The sequence below is a fragment of the Macaca thibetana genome, chromosome X, assembly GCF_024542745.1.
Source record: "Macaca thibetana thibetana isolate TM-01 chromosome X, ASM2454274v1, whole genome shotgun sequence".
NCBI classification, from domain to species: domain Eukaryota; kingdom Metazoa; phylum Chordata; class Mammalia; order Primates; family Cercopithecidae; genus Macaca; species Macaca thibetana.
Window position 1 is genome coordinate 96,607,134 of NC_065598.1, and position 25,182 is coordinate 96,632,315.

General features: G+C 40.1%; 1 protein-coding gene and 1 non-coding gene across 3 annotated transcripts; one reads left to right on the forward strand and one right to left on the reverse strand.

The window, feature by feature from the left end:
• The first annotated feature begins 3,598 nt into the window (after positions 1-3,598).
• On the forward strand, positions 3,599-24,658 carry CSTF2 (cleavage stimulation factor subunit 2). 2 transcript variants are annotated; one of them, XM_050775259.1, is made up of 15 exons: positions 3,599-3,705; positions 4,772-4,850; positions 5,494-5,663; positions 6,540-6,676; positions 7,134-7,253; positions 7,368-7,505; positions 9,961-10,084; positions 11,383-11,445; positions 14,132-14,191; positions 14,839-14,980; positions 16,038-16,213; positions 16,485-16,777; positions 20,739-20,849; positions 21,651-21,776; positions 24,437-24,658. In XM_050775259.1, exons 1-14 carry the CDS (start codon positions 3,648-3,650, stop codon positions 21,771-21,773), a joined length of 1,794 nt encoding a protein of 597 aa, XP_050631216.1. In that variant the 5' UTR covers positions 3,599-3,647; the 3' UTR covers positions 21,774-21,776; positions 24,437-24,658. The 2 variants fall into 2 exon arrangements, with proteins under 2 accessions (XP_050631216.1, XP_050631217.1); XM_050775260.1 differs by lacking the exon at positions 14,132-14,191.
• Positions 5,863-5,995, reverse strand: LOC126947026 (small nucleolar RNA SNORA9). The gene has a single exon (XR_007722880.1). It is a non-coding gene; the product is annotated as a small nucleolar RNA SNORA9 (small nucleolar RNA).
• Positions 24,659-25,182: the final 524 nt, after the last annotated feature.

Below are 25,182 nucleotides of genomic sequence, written 5' to 3' on the forward strand. Positions count from 1 at the left end.
AAATTTAACCTTTTATGACTGGGAGAAAGAACTCAAGTCTCTGTGCCTTCACAGTCTTGAATATCTTTGCTTGTTTCACTTACATTTACCTCACTCAAGATTCTTAGTGTCATCGACATGACTGGTTAAGAAGTCAGGACTTTTCAACAAAGTTTTCTGCCAGTGCCCCACAAATCATGACTGTGATCTCCCAGATTCTTTGATTCTCCACTAGGTTCCCTTTCTCTTCCATTCAAAGCCCCAAATAACATTTATCCTATATATTTTGTCCCGTTTTTTGTAAATATGCTTCTTTGCTTGTGTTCTCCCTACATTTTCATACCATACCTATATCGTTAATTGAGGCTCAGTCATAACATCAACAACAGCATGAAACATCCCACCTTCTGTCTTCATTTTGCTATGAACTGGAGGCAAAGGAAATGCTGTCACTCAGGGAGGATATCAATGAAGGGAAAGACTCTCACAGACTGAGGCAGGAGTCACTAGCACAGAGTGTATAAGTGAAATCTAAAGATAAAAAAGAAAGCACTTGGGATACATCCCTTGCACACATCTCCTCTTTTATAACCAGTAGAGTGAAGTTGGTTGCTGAAGTCATAGAACCAATAGTCTGTTTTTCAAAGATGGCTGATGATAGCAGAACAAGCCCTGGCTAAGTCCCCCACCCTTTTCTTGAGTAGTTCATTGTTATGAGCCACGGACCCACAATCACCAGGTCACATGTTCTATACTCTTTCCCAGAAACAGTGATGAAATATGCTGAGCCATCCACATTTCCTCAGTTATATTGAGAGGCAGGCGATGTAACAATTAAGCAGTCTCTGAAGCCAGAGCAACCTGAGCTCAAACCATGCCTTAGCTTGCTTGTTGTGGGACCTAGGGAAAGTTACTGAAACTTCTTTAGAGATGTTTATCAATAAAATGGGTATAGTTGACTGGCTTCAAGATTTCTTGACCACTTGATGTATTTGCCCTGCATAATTCCTAAGACTGTGATTATAATGGATTTTACTCTCATGATTAGGTTTTTACATAGCACAGCTGACTTTAATACAGGGAGATTATTTGGCTAGACCTTGCCTAAACACAAGAGCCATTTAAAAGCAGAGTTCTCCCCAGCCGGTCAAAAGAATCTCTGGTCAGAGATTCACAGCATAAGGTTTCAATGTGCCATCACTGGCTCTGAGATGTAGAAACCCACATGTAAGGACCAAAAAGAAGCCCCTAGGAGCTAAGAGCTACAGCCCTCCAGTCAACAGCCAACAAAGAAAAAAGGACCTCGGTCCTACAACCACAACCAACCAAATTCTGCCAACAAGAAAAATGAGCTTGGAAGCTGATTCTTCCCCCAAAGATTCCGGATAAGAGTCCAACACCTTGATTTCAGCCTTGTGAGATCCTAATCAAAGAACCCACTCGTGTCCACCCAAACTTCTGACCTACAGAACTGTGAGCTAATAAATGAGTGTTGCTGTAAGCCACTAAGTTTGTGGAAATTTGTTACACAGCAATGGAAAACCAATACAATGAGGACAGAGCAAGTGCTTAATAAATGTTAGCTTTTACTATTACTAACTCATTGGGATCAGCTACCCAGTTACAGGAAGACTAAAGCACAAATTATTTATGCAAGGCTGGCAGTGCCTTCAGCTGAAGGCAGTGCCTTCAGATCCAGGGTCCATTTGGTCTAATATGGCTGATATTAAGTGTTTCTCAAGGGGAGAGACATTATTGGCATTCAATGAGGGAAAGGGTTCATCGTGTAGAACTGCCTGGGACATGGCAGTCCATTTATCATCTCTGGCTTCTCTTCCCCTAGTAGTAGTCATTGCAACAACTGAAAATGCCCCTGTACATTTCCAAACATGCTCCTCCACAAGGGTTGAGAACTTCGAGAACTACTTTAAGGGAAATTTCATAAGAAAGCATGCGTGTTTTAAATGCTGCCATAAAGCTACCTCAATAACTACAATACTACTCAAATTACCTGACCCTAAGAATCACCAGTGGCACTTGTTTAAATATAACGATTCCCAAGTTCTTTCCCTAGAGTCCCATTCCATAGGGCTGGGGTGGAGCCCCAGGAATCTATACTCTTACTTAAAGACCCCAGGTGAATCTTTTGTTTATGTAAGTTTGCCAAACACTGAGTTAGAAATATACTCAGCCGTACATGCATTTAGCAAAAGTTCACCACAACGGAACAATGACACACACCAAAACTCTTTGAAACTGTGCCTTCTACAGAGCTGTAAATCTCGTTTTGGACTATTCCATTACACAAGGTGTCCTCTTGGTCACGCAATGATTGCAAATGGGACTCCAGAGTCATGGAAAATGAGAATACTCTTCTCAAACGTTCCATCTTTACCAGAAATTCTTTAAGTGATATGTTCCACGGTGTAAACTAGCACTTATTAATTTTTTCTAAATATTTATCATATTTCATATACTTTTATTTTGGAGACGGAGTTTCACTCTTGTTGCCCAGGCTGGAGTGCAATGGCGGATCTCGGATCACCACAACCTCCACCTCCCGGGTTCAAGCGATTATCTGGCCTCAGCCTCCTGAGCAGCTGGGATTACAGGCGTGTGCCACCACGCCCGGCTAATTTTGTATTTTTAGTAGAAAAGGGTTTCTCCATGTTGGTCAGGCTGGTCTCGAACCCCCGACCTCAGGTGATCTGCCCGCCTTGGCCTCCCAAAAGGCTGGGATTACAGGCGTGAGCCACCGCACCCGGTCCGTATACTTTTAATACATGTGGAATTAATAAAAACGTCCGTGCCTCCAATTCCGTGGCTATTTTACTGTCTTCCCTTTTCGGACAAGTCCCTCAAAGGTAGCGCTCTTGGCTCCTTCTTTTGCTTCTCCCCTAACCCTGTCCTCCTGAGGTGCCCTCTGGATTTCCTCCAACCCCGGCAGGGTCTGCCTTTTCGGGCTGATACAACGACCTGCCCTGCATGCCACATCACAGGAGCGTGGGCACCAAAGTGTGGAAAAACTAATGAATGACGTTTTCTGTTTCCTGCCTGCCAGAATCCCCAGCCGCACCGCCCCACCACGAACCACATGGAACCCACGGACTACACCAGGACAGAAAGAGGTCTGTTTTCCCTTTACCTCTCCCATTTCTTCAACTATGCTTCTCTCGGCTAGCATACCCTTTCCTCATCTCACTCCATACACGCACAGCTTTAGCAAATTAATATGCACGCTGCTGGGACGCGCCCAAGCATTTCCCTCCCTTGATAGGGCGGAACTAAAATGCAAGCGCCACAGTTGTCAGCAAAAGACTTCCCTGTTACCATGGTAAAGCCGCTGCGCCATCTTTATTGTGGTTAACGAGTACTTGCATCAACCTAAGAGAAAATAAGAAGGAAGTCTGCAGGCTGAAACCCTTCAAATTAGCCTGGACTCGCCTGCATCTGGCTCGGAACAGAGTTAATCTCAGGGGTGGGGGTTGAGTCCTCCGGTGGACGCAACTCGCGCCTGCGGCTAACAGAAGGTCGCCAGGGGAGGGGCTCTGCGTCCGTTCCACCCAGGCACTTCCGGCTCACGCGCCGTACGGAAGCGTGCTCAGCGCTGGGCTTGTGCTCCGTACGGAAGTGTGCTTTGGCGCACCGGAAGCCGACTCAATAGAGCTATGGCGGGTTTGACTGTGAGAGACCCAGCGGTGGATCGTTCTCTACGTTCTGTGTTCGGTGAGAGGAATTCGTTGGAGCCAAGCTTCGGGGAGGGACTCCCCTCTGCACCTCCTATCTCATGAATCGCTACCGGAGCCGCTGACGGTTCGGACATGCAGTTCTCCCTGCCTATCCTGTAGGGCGTCCAACCTGGTGGACTCGTGAGCAAAGAGATGTTCCCATTCTGCCGAGGTCTCGTAGGCTTTCCGCAATATCACTGGGGAAGTTAGACTAGCGTTCAGCTTCTGTGCGTGTCTCCTTTCATGAGCTTTAATTATTCTCTAGAGGAGAGGGCGCATGGCAACAGCTCCTCACTGTCCCGTACTACTTCTCATCCTCTGCCCCAGAATACAGACTATATGCTGAGGGTATAGATCCTAGTGTCCACTTCCTGTTCTCTCGTAAGGACTTTCATCCTTTGCTTTTTATCCGTAACATTTTAGTTCATCAATAGTAGTAGAGGCCACCTGGTGTCCTGAGATGTCTTGTAAATGAATGAATGAATGAACTGTTAAGACCTCCTCAGAGGAATTTTAAAAAGGATCGAAATGATTCTGAATTATCTTTTTGGCTGAAATAAGTTGTTTTTAAAAATACGTGTGATTATTTTAGAGTGCCATTTGAAAGGGACATGACAAAGTAGTTCAGAATAATTTTTAAACATCCTTCACTACATTCATGGTCATTCTCCCTTAAATGTTGTATGTGTGGAAATACATATGAACCTGTTTTAAAAATTATATTAGATAACATTGATATTTTTTGTAGTCACTGATGAGACTTGCAGATCTTTAGGTAAATACCAGTGCCGAAGTATTTATTTTCACCAAAGTTAAGGAAAATCTAACACTTGTCAGATCAGTCTGAGAATTAACATTTAAGAGTACCTACACATTTTGTATTTAGTTTCAGTGGTACATTTCCTTTGTTAAGAGGTCTAGAGAAATACAGTGGAATTGGGATTGGAGAACACTATTTTGAGCCTTATATTTGATGATATAAGTAGATACTCTGTCATTTACTTTCTCACTAAAGATCTATGTTATAAACTCGGAATTTTAATGTTACCTGTTTTCTTCCTTAGTGGGGAACATTCCTTATGAAGCTACTGAAGAACAGTTGAAGGACATCTTTTCTGAGGTTGGACCTGTTGTTAGTTTCAGGTGAGATCCCCTTTTACTTCATGGTGGGAGCTTCTTAAAAATTACCACAGATTTGGCTCTTAGTAATGGCAGGTTTTCTTTACTGGTGACTTTTCACATACACTTTATTCTTGTAACAGCTTTATTTAGATATAATTGATATACTATACAATTGACATTTATTCTTACCTAAAATATGTTTTTTTCATTAAAAATGTTTTTTAGGCAGGGCGTAGTGGCTCTTGCCTGTAATCCCAGCACTTTGGGAGGCCGAGGCAGGTGGATCACCTGGGGTCAGGAGTTCGAGACCAGCCTGACCAATATGGTGAAATCCCGTCTCTACTAAAAATACAAAAATTAGCTGCTGTGGTATCGCATGCCTGTGTCCTAGCTACTCAGGAGGCTGAGACAGGAGAATTGCTTCAACCCAAGAGGCGGAGACAGCAGTGAGCCAAGATCGTGCCACTGCACTCCAGCCTGGGCAACAGAGCGAGACTGTATCTCAGGGAAAAAAAAAAGAAAAAGTTTTAAAAAATATTTCTGTGAGGCTGTCAGAGCTGTAAAGTTATTTATGTTACAGTGGGCCCAATTAAAGCATGGCAATGTTAGCAGGAACCCTGTATGTGTGTAACATTTGTTCCTGACGCTTGGTTCTGCTCTCCAGATTGGTATATGATAGAGAGACAGGAAAGCCAAAGGGTTATGGCTTCTGTGAATACCAAGACCAAGAGACAGCACTTAGTGCCATGCGGAACCTGAATGGGCGTGAATTCAGTGGGAGAGCACTTCGAGTGGACAATGCTGCCAGTGAAAAGAACAAAGAAGAGCTGAAGAGTGAGTACAAATCCAACTTGGATGCAGTGTGAGTTAGTAAAGATGTAACAATGAAGATTTTCCGTTTCTGCTATGTTTTAGAATATGCTGAAATGGTTAGCCACACAGCTTGTTTATTACTTGACTGATCTGATGTGCCTGAGTTAGGCAAGTATTATATATATCTTTTAAAAAATTTTTTATAAATTTTTTTTCAAGTAATTGTCTGAAATTTCTATACCCTTGCTCTGGATGGAGCAGGGCAAGGCCTCAAACCATTTCAAAACTGTTCTGGCAAGCACTGTAGGAATGCATAGGGTCACTGCAGACCTAAGCATGCTGGAGGCTTGCTAGTAAGTGTATATCTTTAAGAAACTGTAAAGTTGACATTAGAAATGCTTCAGTTGCTCCAGCCTGGGCAACAGAGTGAGACTGTCTCCAAAAAAAAAAAAAAAAAAAAAAACGAAATTTTTCCATTGTTAAGGAGTTATTTCCAGTTAAAGATGAATTCAAATTCATCAAGCCATTAGTAGTACTAACTATGGCATTAGTCATTCCTGTCACTGTTTTCAGGAGTTTTTGAAATTAGCATGTTTTTCTCTTTTAACATTTTGTTTCTGAAATGACTTGTCAAAAGAAGTCAGTGTTCCCAGTTCTCTAACTTAGGTTAACATTGTCCTTCCACGTGATCATGATCCCCAGCTTTCCTCTGAGAACAGAAAATACACTCTCACTTTCCTCCACAGAAACAAGAGGCTTTCAAATCATTTATTTCTCAGCTCTGGAGAATCTAAAATTATCAGCTGGTTCTTACAGCAGCCCTGAAAAATAGATACTTGAAATGATTTAGCTTTTTGTTTTGCCTCCCTAACTTTCTTGTACTTTCTTCTTGATTAGGCCTTGGCACTGGTGCCCCTGTCATTGAGTCACCTTATGGAGAGACCATCAGTCCTGAGGATGCCCCTGAGTCCATTAGCAAAGCAGTTGCCAGCCTTCCACCAGAGCAGATGTTTGAGCTGATGAAACAAATGAAGGTGGGAGGAGGCATTAGGTTATGAATAAAGCAAACCACATCAGGTTTTCAAGGAGTTAATTGAATCAGTTCCCTGAGCTCAAATAGAAATTGTCTGTAGACCACCATTTCTTGCACCTTCAATATTCTGTATGTACACAGTATATTTTACATTTTGTACAAAGAGCTTTCTATTTTTGTACACAAACACAGCTATCCAAACAATCCAGCTGGATTTTTGTGGCCCATAGATGTCAGATGTAGATATTAAAATTTGGCTTTTTTCCTAAATGATAGTATCACAGTATTTGAAATGCCTCTTTCTTCTCTTGCCTGCCATGACCAAGGTTTTTTTGTGCCATGCAAAAACTAATGATAAAGAGCCTCTTGAATATTACATTTCTCAGAGGGGAATGACTCTAAATCACTATCAGTTTCTAAGTCATAAGTATTAAACCTGAATCTGCTTATCTTCTCAGCTCTGTGTCCAGAATAGTCCCCAGGAGGCACGGAACATGTTGCTTCAGAACCCTCAACTGGCTTATGCTTTGCTGCAAGCACAGGTAGTGATGAGAATTGTGGATCCGGAAATTGCCCTGGTGAGTGCTTCTGGTTCTTTTATGGAAATGGTCGGGTAAACCTTGAGTGGGATAGGAACTACCTGATTGCTTTGTTAAACAGACAGCTTATAGGTTTGTCTTTTCACTTTTTAGAAAATTCTGCATCGCCAGACAAATATCCCAACGCTGATTGCAGGCAACCCTCAGCCAGTCCATGGTGCTGGGCCTGGGTCAGGATCCAATGTGTCAATGAACCAGCAGAATCCTCAGGCCCCTCAGGCCCAGTCTTTGGTAGGGCTTTATCCCTTAACATTTTTTTTTATCTGTCTTAGAATGTCATTTTCTTTTTAGGAGAATATATTGAAAGAAGAATGGTCAGGAACCAGAGATGATAATTTCAATTTCCAGGCATAAAAGCAATTTCCAGGTTGCAGAGCACATGACATCTGAATGAATATAGATTCGATTCCAAGTTTGTAAAACAAAGAGATCCTTCCTGTATGCCCTTTTCTTATAAGCTAACTTTGTGTGTATGTGCATGCCTGGCACTGTGGTTGGCACTTTGTTATTCCATATGCATTATCTCATTTAATCCTCAAAGCAATTGTATGAGGTTGGCACTCTTATTATCTCCATTCTTACCAATGAAAAAAGTAAAGCTTGCTTTCAAAGCATGACACAAAACCCTAAAGCCATAAAAAATTGATACATTTGAAAACTAAAAAATTTCTATATAAAGAAAAAAATAAGTATCAAAGACATGACAAATTGAGAAAAAGTATTTGCCACACATGTGATGGACAACAGACTAATAAAGAGCCCATAGTCATGCACAGAAATGTTTATTGCCTTAGAGTGAAAAATTGGAAATGTCCTAAATGTACATCAATGGAAGAATGGAGAAAATGTGTGGTACATTCATCCAGTGAAATACTGTACAACAGTTAACTACACGTATCAAAATGAATGACTCTGAAAAACATAATTCCATACAGCAGTTAAGATGAACTAGGATACATAATATCAACACAAATAACTCCAAAACAATAACATACGGACATGAAACTAAGTGAATGTGGATGCATTCCCGAAATGTAGGATATATGTTTCTGCATAAATCCCCAAAATATGTGGAGTGAGTTTCAAAATAATATATTGAGTATGTAATGATTCCTATAAAATTTTAAAACATTAGGAAGATGTCTTAGCGGTCATCTAAGGAGAAGAGAGCACAGGATGCAATTGGGGAAGACCATACAGGCCATTGGTGTATTTTATTGTTTATTTCCCAAGCTGCGTGGCTATTTTATTTCCTATATGATTTGTATATCTGTAATTTTTCATAATACATTTTAAAAGGCCTCCTATAAATTAGTAAGAAAATTTCCAATAACCCAGTAGAAAAATGGGAAATGGACATAAATGTTTCACAAAAGTAGAAATATAAAGTAAATATATAAAAATGTATTCAACCTCAAAATAAGATGATGTAATAAATTATTAATACATGTAATGTTAAAAGATAATGTAAATAGAAACTACAATAAGCTACCATTTTTCATCTCTCAGATTGGCAGAGGTATAGGGCAGGAGCCAGCAAACATTTTTCTGTAAATGATCAGATAGTAAATATTTTTGGCTTTGCAAGCCACAGGATCTGCCACAGCTACTCTGCCATGGTAGTATGAAATCAGCCATAGGCAATATGTGAACAAGTGTGTGTGGTTGTGTTCCAATAAAAGTTTGTTTACAAAACCAGGCAGTGAGCCCGATTTGACCCATGGGTCATCGTTTGCCAGCTCCTGCTCTAAATAAATAAATACGTTTTCAGAGATAGAAAAGAGAGGTTAGCTAGTCCAAAAATGGACACAATTGTAAGTGGCAGATATAGTTCTGAACCTGGTTTTATCTGACCTCATACCCAGTTTTCTCTTAACTACCTTCCTATACAGCTCTTCCTTTTCTGTTGTAGAGTTTTGTGTTCCTTAAACGTGTATGTAATTTTTTTTTATATAACTTGGCTTTTATTCTTTATTTATTGAGCTGTTTCTTTTTCAAGGGACTACACAGTTTTTTGGGGAATGCACAGATGAAAAGTTGACATTCTCTTTTTCTCAAAGAGTTTTAATGTAGCATTAAAAAAAAAAAATTCACATTCCCCCAGAACCAGAATTATGTCTAAGGACAGGAGTGAGAAAAGATTGGTTAAATTTAAATTTAAAAAAAAAAAAGAAGAAGAACATTTAATTTTAAAAATGTGGACTACTAGCAGTTGTTGTGTTTTTTTAAAAAGAGGCCCAGTCTCCTTTTTTCTTTCTTGGGTTTAGGGCTTTTTTTTTTTTTTTTTTAAACTCTTATTGCCAGGCCCCAGTCATGAAGTTAACAATAGGTGCTATGTGCTGCCTTGCCACACAGATAAGACTTGTCAATCTCTACATTGAGAATATCCCCCCCCCCCCCCCCCCCCCCCCCCCCCCCCCCCCCCCCCCCCCCCCCCCCCCCCCCCCCCCACCATTCCATCTTAACCGTGTTCCATATAACCAGGCTCATGATGTGTATTGCAACTTGCTTCTGTGGAGTTTAAAGTGTGTGACAAATCTAATGCTGCATAAGACATGCCATACAAAAAGGATGTTTGGTAGTATATTTGGGGCTGTTCATTTGAAGAGGACTTTTAAGGTCATAGACTTAGTATTGAGTCTCCACCGAGGCATGTACATACTCTGTTTTTTTTTTTCTTGGTCAGGGTGGAATGCATGTCAATGGCGCACCTCCTCTGATGCAAGCTTCTATGCAGGGTGGAGTTCCAGCACCAGGGCAAATACCAACCGCTGTCACAGGACCTGGCCCTGGTTCCTTAGCTCCTGGAGGTAAGTTTCATTTAGTCTTCGCCATTTCAGTACTCGCTAAAGTTTTGTCATAGGCACTGCTGCAGTGCAGCCAAATATGATAATGGGATCCTTAGGTAAAATTAATCCACAGCTAGAAAGTATATAACTTAGGTGGAGGAAATAGTAGATTTCTTATGTTAAATCCTACATGTCTAATTATAAGAACATGGAAAGGGACAGTAAAGTGAAAGAGCATAGTAAAACTTCCAAGTTAACGAGGGGGAAAATGGAATAACGAGGGGGAAAATGGAATGAGTGAAAACGAAATCAAGCCAGCAAAAATAGAGAAAAGAAAAAAAGGAAGAGGCAGTGTAAAATAAGTAGTAGTAAATGTAGAGTAAGATGGAAGGAATAAAAACTAATGTAGTTGTTACTGTGCTAAATATGAATGAACTATTGGGTTCAAAAGCTCATGAAGAAAACAGACAAAAAAACACAAGGTCACATTTGTTATATCATATTAAACTGACGTAAAATTGTATTTTAACAAACATAATCAGACCAAACAACAAAAGGGAAAAAGAGAAACTTAAAAGTTATATACATTTATTGAAAGTGTATAGATAGGCAATTAATAATAGTATTGCTCATATACTTGTAACTGTTCCTTGTTCAACAATTGTAACTAAGAAGATTGAGTGAAATAATGATTCCCCGTATGAAACATCTGTATGAACACATGATGTATTACCAATATTTGAAGTTTTTTTATGTAACAAACTTGCTTCTTGCTAATTTATCTAATCTAGGGTACGTTGAGTACAACACTAGTCATGGAGAATGATTTAATTCTAAATTGTCCTGTTCTGTAGAGAATCCAGTCTGCAGAGCTAAGTTGATGAGGAATGGAAGAAGAGATTTTTTAAAGAAATTTCTGCAAACTCAGCAATTTTTTGTATCTACTTCAGGATTGTTATGTATCTGCTTTATCCTAATAGAGTTATACTTATATTTAGATTATCTTTCATGAGAGGAGATCCATGAGTAGGTGATACTGTTTTCCTGTATTATAGAAGAGCTTCCTGCTAAGAGTTTGGTAACCAATGAGATGAATTTTTCTTATTGAACTCACTATTCTGTCACTGAAACATAAAGTACAAATTGTAAATATACTAACAAACTGCATCTTCTATCTCATTGCATTGTTGAATATCTTCCTTTGTAGGTTTCTGCTTGTGGAGCAGAATGAGGAAATTTGTAAACTCAGCCCCTGTTCTAAGTTTTCTTTTCTGCTGGTTCTAATTGGTGTTTTTTCTTGTCTGCCCTTTGTCTTCTAGGAGGAATGCAGGCTCAGGTTGGAATGCCAGGAAGTGGACCAGTGTCCATGGAACGGGGACAAGGTAAATAAATGTTTATGTCTAACTAATGTGAATTGGTCTTGGAAGTGTTCCACATCCACAGTATCTAATATGGCAGCCACTAACCACCCATGGCTATTTCAATATTAAGTTAATTAAAATTAAGTAAAATTTAAAACTCAGTTCCTTAGTCACAATAGCCACATTCCAAGTGCTCAGTGACCCTAGGTAACTAGTGGATACCACACAGGACATTGCAGATATAGACCATTTCTGTCATCGTAAAAAGATTTATTGGACAGTGCTGGTCTAGACTTTCCACCTGGTGATTCAGAGCCCAGCTCTACAAGAATTGATAATGAAGCAAGTGGATCCTTTGTTTCCTGATTCCTAGTCTAATAATTCCACTGACATGTTCTCTCTCCCTGTATGGGTATCTGTTGACTGATTAAGGAATTTTAATAATGAGCATGTAAATATGTGGCTGGGTATGTAGAAGACTAGATTTAAACCCCAGAGAAAACTGGAAGGGGATCATAGGTCTGTAAAGCCTACTTAATGAACATCTGTTGTGCCGTGGCTGTACTGCTGTATACAACAGTAGCTGCCGTTCCAAAATCTCCACATTATGTCTTCATGTTACTGGAGTTTGAAGGACAAGAAAGTGCAGTGGTTCAGTTGGAAACAATGTTAGGAGGAGAGATGGTAAGAAAAGAGAAGGAACTGAGTGCATACTATATGCCAGGTACTTTAATTTTCATAAATAATCTTGTGAGTTAGGTGGCAGCACCTCAGTTTTACAGGCAAAGAGTTGGAAGCTCAGAATAAGTTACTTACTCAAGGGGACAAGGTAAGTAAATATTAATGTATGAGTAATCTGGACTGGATTTGGTGCTCTTATTCTCTTTTCCAGCTAGTAAGTGGCAGAGCTAAGATTCAGAAGTCTTTGACTCCAAAATCTGTCCTCTTTCTGTCACTCCACACTGCCTGTTAACTTCCACTTACATTCCTCAGTGTCTTCTACTCTTATTCCTTGGGAATAAGATGATGGGAAAGACTGTTTTGGACAAGCATAGAGAAGCTTAAGGTTTTTTCTTCTGTAGCATATGGCTTATAAGTGGAACCCATTTAAAAAGCAAAATATTGGCTAGGTGCAGTGGCTCATGCCTGTAATCCCAGCACTTTGGGAGGCTGAGGTGGGTGGATCGCTTGAGCTCAGAGGTTTGAAACCAACCTAGGCAACATGGCAAAACCCTGTCTCTATAAAAAATACAAAAACTAGATGGGCAATGGTGGTGTGCACTTGTGGTCTCAACTACTTGGGAGGCCGAAGTGGAAGGATCACTTGAGCCCAACAGATTGAGGCTGCAGTGAGCCATAATCGCACCACTGCACTTCAGCCTGGGCAACAGAGAAATATATATATACACACATATATATGTATATATATACACACACATACATACATAAACAATATACAGGCCTGTGGTTTTTACACTGGGGTTGATTGCTGAAGTGACAGAATTAACTTTTTCTTGTTAGATGTCTGACAGCAGGACAAACTCCCTGGCCAAATATCTCATATTTTCTCTAAGCATCCCATGTTTTTGTGCTATTGTACGCCGCCCTATCCCCACCCCACCACTGTCAATAGATTATATATGTTCCCCAGAGTATTTTTGCAGTAATGAGAAGGTATTAGGGTTTCAGTCATACTTCTACCTGTCATGGGGCCAGCACTCAATCCATCAGGTTTTAGCTGTTTAATGCATACTTGCACAAGACATCTTCTTGTTATAGTTCACCTTTTTGTCAGAAATTGACAAAGGGAAATGACTCATGTTTTGAGGGTATTTCCAGGATGTCTTCATGAAGAGACAAAGTGAGATCAGCTTTCTTTTATAGTTTCCTTCAGTACCCAGCAGAGGAAGCAAGAGTCTTCTTTTCGTGTGTGCCTAGTTTGTGTTACTTTTCCTGAAATCCATGCTGCTTTTGTACATTTGTAATGCTGACAGGAGATGGAGATGTTTGAGAAGATACTTCTTGCTTCCCTGCCATGTTTGTTTAGTGTTGGTGCCCATGTCATCTCATTAGTCTTTGTTTGCTGTTGTCATGATGTTTATTATCAAAGACTTGCTGTGGCAGGGTATTTCTTGTGGAGTGATATTCTCTTTCATCACGTAAAGTTCATTCACTGCATTTCCCCATCTGATACGTTTTGACAGCAGAAATTTTTGTGCTTTAATATGTGACAAAAATAGAATTGCTGTACTTCAGTTATGGCCGCTTCAGAATGAATCTTGCCTTCCAGATTCAGTGCAGTTTCTTTTATGTTTTGCTTCTGAAACTACATTTATGTTCTTTGCATAACTAGAAGATCCAAAACTATCCTTTTTATATGTTTTTTTCCTAATGATTTCATAAGGAGACCTAAGGGAAAACTAGTAGCAGAGGTGAAAATCGAAAATGTCTGGTTATTCCCGCCTAGATCAAACCAGTGCCCCATGGGATTCCCTTTCAAAAGCTATCTGCTCAAAATGGAACTGTTTCAGAGACCCAAAGGAGCTAGTGTAGTTTAGGGAGATTTGTAGCCTGAAGCAAGCCAATGACCTGTTGGCTTTTTAACTTATATATGTAAATCTCAATCTCCGTGTATGTGTTTCTGCATGTGTGCGCAAGCTATTTTAAGTGTCTGCTCTTTCTCCTTTTGAACTTACTGCTTACCTAGGAACCCTACAGCACTCGCCCGTGGGACCTGCCGGGCCTGCATCAATTGAGCGAGTTCAAGGTACCCATTGTATCTGTGGGTTTCCTTTTGCTTGTGGTGTTCAGGGTGGGACGTTGAGAGGAAAAGAGCTGCTTGGCAGTCATCCTCGCGTTCAGAACCCAAAAGGGTAGTGTTTTTGGGTTTTTGTTTTTTAAATTTTTTCCTGTTGAGGCCACAAGCCTAAGATTGACCTCTTCACACAGGGCAGAGAACATGGATGATATGGGCATCTGTCCGAGGCTGTACTCCCTCCCTACTGGTGTCAGGAGGCTTGGATGGAATAGCAGTCTGTAAGGAGACAGCGGGTTCTTGCAGAGCCATGGCAGTGTTCACATATGCCAAGACTCTACCTCTCTTTTGTGACTCTGGTCCTTGAACTAAGATTGATTAGAAGGAAAACCAGGAGCATAAGTTTCTTCAGGTTGCAGTGCTAGTCCTTGGCAGGTTGCTCCCCAGTTTGCTCTTTATATAATTCCATCCATACCTCTGACATGGCACAGATTCTGCCTACACCCTGCTTCTGTTCTTGAGCTGCAAGAGGATTCTGCTGTGGTGAGGTTTCACCCACTCTAAGGTGTCTACATTATGTTGTCAGTGGTATATAGAGTCATTTCTTGTTTGCTTATGTGTCTTTCACAGCAGTAACTCCCCGTTTGTTTCCCTGTCAGTGCCGATGCAAGACCCCAGAGCAGCTATGCAGCGGGGATCCTTGCCTGCCAACGTCCCAACCCCTCGAGGCTTGTTAGGAGATGCTCCGAATGATCCACGGGGAGGCACTTTACTTTCTGTAACTGGAGAGGTAGAACCTAGGTAAGCACTAACATAGAAGGAAACAGTTGAAGAAATCAGAATTGTCCCTTCTTCCCTGAGAACAAAAATCTTTCTGTACCAGTTGTACCTGTTTGCCTACTTCAAAAGATATAGATAAATATTCATGGCCACTGTCCAAGGATAAGCACTTCTCCTAAGGCAGAACTATGTAGTCGAGTATGTCATTTTGAGCTACTGTATTTTCAGAAATTAGAAATTTTAGTATACATACTTGAACAGGGAAATTTAATAGGGCGGGCGCAGTGGCTCACGCCTGTAATCCCACTACTTTGGGAGGCCAAGGCGGGTGGATCACTTGAGGTCAGGAGTTTGAGACCTGCCTGACCAACATGGCAAAATCCCGTCTCTCCTAAAAATAGAAAAATTAGCCGGGCATGGTGGTGGGCGCCTATAATTCCAGCTACTCAGGAGGCTGAGGCAGGAGAATCACTTGAACCCAGGAGGTGGAGGTTGCAGTGAGCCAAGATCATGCCACTGCACTCCAGCCTGGGCAACAAGAGTGAAACTCCATTTCAAAAGTAAATAAATAAATAAAATAATAATAGCAATAATAATAATTGACATTAATGGGGATCATGCCTCTGACTCTGCTCTAAGTACTTTACTTAGATCATCTTATTAAATCCACAAGACCCTGTGAGATGGATACCATTATTAGTCCCATTTTACACGTGAAACTGATGTGTGGAAAAGTTAAGTAAATGTGTCCAATATCACACAGCTAATAAGTGATAGAGCCTAGATTTGAACCCATACAGTCTGAATCCAGAGCTCATGTTCTTATACATTGTACTGCAAACTCATACATATAATGAATATTCTTGATTCCTCCCTAATTATGAACCAAATACGAAATTCTAGAATACGTGGATGTATATCTCTGTAGCTTTTCTTCCATCTATTTGGTGTTATTTTCTTGTTAGTATTCATAGACTGTTTACGTCAGCTGTTTGTTGGATGTTTACTTACTGATCTTCTGGTTGGTATTTTGTTGTTTTGTTCTATTTTAAAATATAATGTTTTTCTCCATCTCCAGAGGTTACTTGGGACCACCTCATCAAGGTCCACCCATGCACCATGTCCCTGGCCATGAGAGCCGAGGACCACCCCCACATGAGCTGAGGGGAGGGCCATTACCCGAACCCAGACCTCTAATGGCAGAACCAAGAGGACCCATGCTAGATCAGAGGGGTCCACCGTTGGATGGCAGAGGTAAGGGGAGACCACATTGCAAATGTGATAATGAACTCAGCCGTCTTTGGCTCTAATCTGGGTTAAAGAATGCCGGAAACAGTAGGTTTGCAAGCATCTTTAAGGTTTATCCACAAATCTGAGAAACTAGGGAGGAGACATTAGTCTCATATGTTAATAGCTGAGGGAGCAAATGTGACTATAAGAGATTTCTATCTTTCTTGGATTGTTCATCATTCTTGCAGTACATGCAAGTGGCTACATAATGGTTTTCTTACAATTTTCTTTATAGGTGGAAGGGATCCCCGAGGAATAGATGCACGAGGGATGGAGGCCCGAGCCATGGAGGCAAGAGGGTTAGATGCCAGAGGACTGGAGGCCCGTGCAATGGAGGCCCGTGCAATGGAAGCTCGTGCGATGGAGGCCCGAGCGATGGAGGCCCGTGCGATGGAAGTCCGAGGGATGGAGGCCAGAGGCATGGATACCAGGGGCCCAGTGCCTGGCCCTAGAGGACCTATACCTAGTGGAATGCAGGGTCCCAGTCCAATTAACATGGGGGCAGTTGTACCCCAGGGATCCAGACAGGTATGTGTAACACTGACTTCTGGCATCCAAGTGAAATCTTGATCTATTCAGGAATTGATTATCGAGCCTAATTATTACTGCCTTCTGACTTGGTTTGTTTCTTAACTTGTTAGAAAGGGAAGACTCGGATCTCCCTGTAGCTTCTCTATCCCTTAGGGTGGTGATTCTCTGGCTATCAGGATTGTAGTTCAAAAAAAACAACTTTATCCCACAGTAAGTAGCTATTCATTCAGAGCAGAGCCCCTGAAAATTTAGGGGTTAGAAAGTAGTCTTCATTGGGGTACAAACCAACATCATGTACACGGTTTTTTCCAAAATATACTTGCCCAGATCTCATCCCAGGTATAACTCAGAATCTCTTATTAGTAGGATCTGAGCATGGATAGTTTGAAAAACCTCCCCCAAATGATTCTAATGTGAACCCTGACTGGGAACCACGGGGTTAGAGTATATGAAGAGCTGTTAGTGGCCATTTAGATAATCTTGGGTTTACAGAGACCTGTGTTAATTTATTGTCATCATATAGCCTAAGTGAACAGTGGAATGTGAAAGCCAATTTATTAATAATCACCTTAAAAGGTGTGGAACCAAAGTCTTGTCTCCTCTCTTTTATTTGGGTCTCTCTGCCTGTATGTACATGCTGGTCTGTGATTGTCATCACCTCCCTCTTTGTCTCCACTTGGTTGTGGAGAGGTGGTATGTGTTTTTCTTCCCTGAGTTTGTATATGTTGGCACCTTCATTTCCCTCTAACCGCTCTACCTTCCTTTTTTCCCCTTCCTCTGTGAATTCTCTCTTCTATTTGTTTATGTGTCTTCCTCCCCATGTCTGTGTATATGAGAGAGAGAAAGATAATGGCAGAGCTGGAATGGAACACATCAGTCGTCTAATTCCCTCAGTCTATAGGTTTGGAAATTAAGGCCCAAGAATTCAGGTGACTTGCCCAAATTCACATGACTAGAAAGTGGCAGAGTAAGGAACAGAAGCCACTACTTTTTCCACTTTACTACTCTGTCCTGTTATCTGCGCATTTGTGTGCGTGTGTGTATGTGTGGATATGTGTCTACCCCCTCCTCTTTAATATGAAATACAAATAGAGGGTTTTTTTTGCTATGTGTAGAATAAAACTGTTCTCTATTGTGTTTGAAGTGTTCGTGGGCCTTGATTTTTATTGTACTCTGTATGGTCAGTAACCTAGTAACAGAAATGGGTCTTATGCATTCATTCTGTCATTCAGCAAGTATTTATTGAGCACCTACTATGTACCAAACAGATCTAGGTATGGGGGATACTGCAGTGTGAACAAAAGAAAGCCCCTTCCCCCATGGGCTTATATCCTAGTTGGGAAGACAGATAACAAACAAATAACTATATAATGCACTTATGTAATTTTACTGGTAGTTCTATGGTGCAAGACATTGCAAGGAAGGATTGGAAGAACATTTCTGGGTAATATTTTGCTCCTTTCTCTCTGCTGGTGCTTGAACTTATTACCCTAATACTAGGTTTATATCATTTTCGTTAGTAGATTCTATAAAGCCAATTAGATCTGAGGCAAGAGAAAATACAAATTTTATCTTCAAACTTTAAAAAAAAATTTTAATATATTAACTTATAAATATATACATTCATTCATCTATAAAAGATATATATATTAATTTCAAGCCAGGCATGGTGGCACGCACCTATAGTGCCAGCATTCTGGAGGCTGGGGCAGGAAGACCATTTGAGCCCAGGAACTTGAGGCTGTGGTGCATTCTGATCGCACTTGTGACTAGCCACTGCACTCCAGCCTGGGCAGCATATTAGACTACCATCTTTAAAAAAAAAAAAAAAAAAAAAAAAAGCCAGGGTAGAATCCTTTAGTCCTAGCTCCTCTGGAGGCTGAGGCAGGAGGATCAATAGAGCACAGGAGTTGGAGGCCAGCCTACACAACATAGTGAGACCACATCTTAAACTAAAAGGTACCTTGCTTCCTCTCCTACGCCTGTCTCCCCTGTGGCCCCCTAGGTCCTGTAGATAATGACTTTTATTAGATTTTTCATGTTACTTTCCGGAAAATATGAATATACTTATTTTTCCCCTTTCACTGTTCTGTGCCTTTTTTTTTTTTTTTTAACTTAACAACATGCCCTTAATTCATACTTTTAAATTAGATTTTAAAATTAACTCTAGTCCACGTAGATAGAAACTTGTGGGCAAAAAGCTTATTATTACTAGGGTGATTATATAATTTATCAACTAAAGGAGAACATGAAAGAAAGTGCTGTTACTTTACTTGGAGGCAAAAACATAAACTGGGACTATCTTAGGGAAACCAAGATGTGTATAGTCACTCTTGCTAGTACTTATCTGCCTAGAACAAGCACACCTAGAAACTTAAAAGGGCCGTTATGGAGTGGTTAGATCACAGTTACAGTACCTCAAATTAAAGCTTCAAAAAGATTATACTCAGTTGCGAATTGTGCTGCTATAAACTCATGTAACCAAACACCACATTTCCCCAATAATCTATGGAAATACAAAATTTAAAAAAAAAAGATTATACTCATAGGTGTTTCAGACCCATGATAGCTCATTAATGTTCAGACTGGTCTCTGGGAACTTGTCTCTGGATTCAGTATTGATGATCAACAGAACAGTGATAGTATTCTAGCAGTCTGTACAAATCTCTACTAATGTTTCATCTGTCCATTGTCTTTGGGAAATGAGTTAATGCATGTAAGTGAATGTTCCAGATAATAGAACTATTCTACCAAGTTTTTTAACTTTTTAATAAAAAATTATAAGATGTATTTGATATTTCCTTTCTTGAACAGGATACAAAAAATAGTTTAATCAGTGATGACTACTCAAGGTCATCATTAAATAGATTCATTATTGTCTATACCGTAATGTAAAACATAGTTATCTCCTGTTTGGTTTCTGGTCTCCTTCACTGTCAGGCTGTCACCTGGCTCTTCATATTGCTGAAGTGGTATCTGCTCCTAACAGTTGTTTATCTGTATTTCTTTTATGTTTTGCTGCTTCTAATCTGCTGGTAATCTAAGCAGGTAACAAGTTTGTTAACAAAATGTATTTATTAAGAGAGTACCTAATCTGCTTCTAATCTAAGCAGGTAACAAGTTTGTTAACAAAATGTATTTATTAAGAGAGTACCTAAGCCCTGGGTGAATGCCTGAGTGTGAACATAATGCTTGTATAGGGACATTCTTATAGTTACATTTGGTACTCAAGAGGTCTTTTCCTTGGGTTCTGCTAGTCTTGCAAAGGGTTGAACTTACTGAAGATCTTAAATACCAGTAAGTATGATATCACTGTACTTTGTTCGTTCACTCAAGTCAGTCATATTTTTTGGTCTACATTTAGCAGAAAGCATCTGCCATATGTTCTCTATGGAAAGCTATAAACAGCAAATGTTGGGCTAATAGCAGTCTTTTGCCTGGAGGCCTTCCCATTGCCTTTCTAACTCTCTGACATTATGAACATCTCTGCCTCACTTGTGGGATAGGGCCCTTTGGGACAAACTACCTGTGTCTGATTGAACTAGAGTAGGGGGTGGCCCTGTGAATTTAACTTCCCCAGTGGACCAGAATACATTTTCTCTAGACTCTGTTGGCTTTCATTTGTGTTTCCAGTGAGCGCTAGTTTCCAGGGTGCTCTCAGTTCTCCCTTTGCTTATTTGGCTGAGTTTTCATTAATTCAGTGGTATCCAGTTGTGCTGTGTGGTATTTGTTGATGGTGCTGGAGCTGTTGTAAGCAAGTATGTCGAACTTACTAGTTGATCTCTGGCTAAACGCTGCCTTCTGCTATTGCTAACAGTAGAAAATGATCTTCAGAGTCATTAGTTTGCTGTTTTTACTCATATCTGTGTAGGGATCGTAATTTTTCACGTTATTACTGAATTCAGGTTAGCTATACATTAAAAATCCCAAAAATCTCTTTTTCTCTTTGTGCACATAGGTCCCAGTCATGCAGGGAACAGGCATGCAAGGAGCAAGTATACAGGGTGGAAGCCAGCCCGGCGGCTTTAGTCCTGGGCAGAACCAAGTCACTCCACAGGATCATGAGAAGGTAAGCAACACTGTCTGACTGCCTCCTTATGCACAATTCTAGCCTTTTTGATTCCTCTTTTCACAGTTACCATGTGGCGATCCTGGGTCTTCAAAGTCCCTTTGGAGGTGATGTTTATTCTAACTTAGAACTCTTTTATGATCTTGTTACCTGAAAATTTGTGAGTCTGGTCCTGAAGTTGCTAATGGATGTGAAGTTCTTGAGTGGATGTAAATGGCAGCTTATTTTATAGTTCAGACTCATCTGCCAATAGCAGGTTTTTCTTGTTCAGGCCAGAGTGACCTGAAAATCCGCACCCTTTTTCCTTCCCTTTCTACTTTATCCCTAAAAACAGTAGTAGATTCCCCATGATTATATCTTTCTGTTTTTATATTTGACCATTGTGGGGAGCTTATGTCTGAGGGAAAGGCTAAAATTTGTGAAAAAGAGAGACTTTCAAATCAGGATTAAAACCTGAAGGATTTCCAGGGCTCACAGATATCATCTTAGTCTCCAGGAACTTTGAGTTCATGAAGTTGTCTGTTTTGAATCGTCTAATCTTAGGTATTTTAATTTATACTTGTTCTTTTCATTGTAGCTTTTCTCACCAGTTTTGTTTTTTTTTGTTTTTTGTTTTTGTCTTTGTTTTGGAGGGGAGCTGTTGGTTTCTTTCTGTGTGAAATGTTCTTCCTTTTTCCATTTTGCTTCATATCCCACTACAGTAGCTTTTTGGATAGAAGCTGGTGGTGGATTTTTTGTTTTGTTTTGTATTTTTTAGCTGCCATCATTAAAACTGACTACCTTTTTTTTTCCTCTGCACAGGCTGCTTTGATTATGCAGGTTCTACAACTGACTGCAGACCAGATTGCCATGTTGCCTCCTGAGCAAAGGCAGAGTATCCTGATTTTAAAGGAACAAATACAGAAATCCACTGGAGCACCTTGATAGGTGAGCAAACTTAATCCCATCTGAGTAGGACTAGCTCCTTGTCTATTCTCGGTATATACTTTTAACCTTAACCAACAAGATTGTTCTCTCAGCGGCCCTCAATCCACTTAGCTAGACTCTTCTTTACCCTTCAGTAGGTTAGCTCCTGTAGGGATAGAGTAAGGCTATACAATATTTGTTCAGTTGTTGAATTGCTTATAATCTTTCCTAATGACAAAGGTAATGTATGATCAGTTTAACAAAAGTAATCGGCCGGGCGCGGTGGCTCAAGCCTGTAATCCCAGCACTTTGGGAGGCCGAGGCGGGTGGATCACGAGGTCAGGAGATCGAGACTATCCTGGCTAACATGGTGAAACCCCGTCTCTACTAAAAATACAAAAAACTAGCCGGGCGTGGTGGCGGGCGCCTGTAGTCTCAGCTACTTGGGAGGCTGAGGCGGCAGAATGGCGTGAACCCGGGAGGCGGAGCTTGCAGTGAGCCGAGATCACGCCACTGCACTCCAGCCTGGGAGACACAGCGAGACTCCGTCTCAAAAAAAAACAAAAAACAAAAGTAATCGTATATAGAAATGTAGAAAGTGAAAAGTAAAAAGCCCTGTTTCCTCTATCTTGTTCCCCAGACAAAACCTCTAAATATAGTTTGGTGTGTATCCTTCTACAATCAGTTGTATTATTTTATTCCAAACTGTCCTGTCAAAATGGAAAAAATACAGAGCATTTCAATAAAATGTGTAAATATTTTGTTTCCTGTATTTATTTTACAGTGAATATTTCGATGTTGAACTATTATAGCACATAATTTAAGGTAGTAAATGTCCATCATCACCATCAGTTTCTATATATTTTGGAGATCGCTGTACCCTGCTACCTTTATTTTTCTTGCTCATCATTTAGGCAGAAAGAATCCAGGGGCCAAGCACAGTGGCTTAGCCCTGTAATCTCAGCTTTGGCGGGCTGAGGTGGAAGGATTACTTGAGACCAGGAGTTCAAGACTAGCTTAAGCAACATAGTGAGGCTCCATCTTTACAAACACTTTTTTAAAAAATTAGCCAGGCATGGTGAGATGTGCCTATAGTTCCAGCTACTTGTGAGGCTGATGTGGAAGAATCGCTTGAGTCCAGGAGGTCAAGGCTGCAGTGAGCCATGATTATGCCACTGCACTCTAGCCTGGGTCACAGAGTGAGACCCTGCCTCAAAAAAAAAAAGAAAGGATCCAGGTAACCTGCTTCATAAATAATTATGTGACAACTTGATTACACATACATGTATCAGTGTTTCCTTTTAAAAAAAAAAATTTCCCCAGCATTTTGTATTTTATAAACAATTCTTTTTTCTAAAAACAGTTTAAAATTCACGTTGCCCCACTATCAGGTAGGACAGCACAATTTAAATTTCTACTTTTCACCCCATCCATATTATAATTCCTATCCTTATGTTATATAATAGTGAACTCATTTAACTATTAGTAATTATCACTCTTACAAAATATATCATTTTAATCCATATTTGTGATGTCTTTAAACGTTTAAACTGCAACTATGCATCATATATGTATTTAGACTTCAAATGAATTAATGAGAAGCTATCATAGATGGAGGGCTCTGTAGACTTTTGGTACCTTAACGTTTTATTCCACAAACCCCACATATTCTTTTTTTTTAAGTAAAAGTATAGACTACCTATTACATTCAGAGGAATAGATACAAATTATTTCTCTTTTACTAATTTACTTATGCCAGAGAAGGCATTCCCTACAATGTGAGAAAATTACTGCTTACTGTTTCTGGATAGTAGAGGTAGAAATGTTTCTGAAATTTCTTTCATTATATTTTTGCTTATAAGATGTTTAATTTAAGGCCTTGCATATTAACCACAGGGCAAAGTTTTTGTCTATTTTTTTTACCTTTTATTTTTAAATAATCATAGACTCAAGGAAAGTTGGAAAAATAGTACAAGGAGTCTCATATACCCTTCACCCAGTGTAGTACAAAACCAAGAAATTGACATTGGCACATTACTGTTAACTTGACTACAAACTCAGTTTTCACCATTTTAAAAAACCTGTCATAATTTGTGTGGTTCTATGCAATTTTTTGTGGGCAGGATTTTATTGTGTGTCTACTGGTGTTTGTGCATACCATGGCTGAAGTGTTGGCTTTTCCTTTTCCTTCATCCTATACCGAGCTAGTTGTGATCCATCTCTGCCATCACGGACAGGCTTCTATACTATTATCATTAGAGATGAATGGTTCTCAAACAGGGGCAATTTTGCCCCCTAGGGGACATTAGGCAATGTCTAGAGACATTTTTGGTCATCACAACTTTAGGGAGTTTGGCATGCTATTGGAATTGAGTGGGTAGAGGCCAGAGATGCTGCTAAACATCCCATAATGCACAGGATGGTCCCCCTTACCCACTTCCCAATAGCAACTAGTGCTCCAGCCCAAAATGTCAATAGTGCTGAGGTTGAGAAACCCTACTGCAAGGGATGATTACTTTGAGGAGGCAGGAGGTCGGAGACAGACACCTTGCAAATCTGTCCTGGTGATTTGATTGTATGCCTGTCCTCCCTCCCCTAGCCTTTTATTTTTTTCCTGAAGTTTTTCCTGAAGAGAGCTTTGTCTTCACTCCTAATGGCTTTCTCCTAACTTCTTCTTACAGGTTTTCAAAAATACCTGGCAAGAAATCTGGAAATTCTATAATTTTGTTGAAATATTGAAAAACGATGACCTGCATCCTAACCCTTGAATGACTCAAATCAGTGCCAGGTGGAGGACTCCCATCACCTTCTCTCAGAACAAAATCACTTCATTTTATTGTCTTAGTTTGTATATTTTCTGTGACTTGAAATAAACTTTGAACACAATTTTAGTACACTGCAAATTGATATACATGACCTTTTTGCTTTTAAAAAGCTTAACACTAAGGGTGAAACCTTAGATGTGTTTTCTACCCTTACTGCAGTATTGTACTTTAACATATTGCCATAGTTTTGTTTTTATTTTAAGTTAACCATTTATTCTTCTTGATGATATTTGAGCATTTCTCAGAAGCAATGTTTTCTGGAACTTGGTTTTTGTTTAGTTTGCTTCCAGTAAGAATTATTATAAGGCTTTGCCCTCTGAAAACATTCTAGGATTTCTGAGTCTTCTGGGAGAAAATAGCACGTGCTTAGAGCTATAAAATGGTCAGAAGGCTAACAGAGCAAAGAGCCTAGCACAGCCATGTGTTTAGTTTAGAAAAATCCAAATATCAAAATGCATTTGTTTCAATAGCAGGTCTGAACGTGTATAATTCAGAGTTAAGACAAAAATTGTTTTAGCACTGGTTTGAGTCTGTCAGCAACACAAGAGACTGTTAACATTTACTTGTGTGTTCTTAAACTTATCAGTCTAGGCAGTCAACTT

Coding starts and splice junctions, on each gene's coding strand:
- CSTF2 (XM_050775259.1), top strand. CDS start 3,648: ATGGCGGGTTTGACTGTGAGAGACCCAGCGGTGGATCGTTCTCTACGT. Junction 7,254..7,367: donor TGGATCCGGAAATTGCCCTG/GTGAGTGCTTCT, acceptor TTCACTTTTTAG/AAAATTCTGCATCGCCAGAC. Junction 20,850..21,650: donor CTCCACAGGATCATGAGAAG/GTAAGCAACACT, acceptor TCCTCTGCACAG/GCTGCTTTGATTATGCAGGT.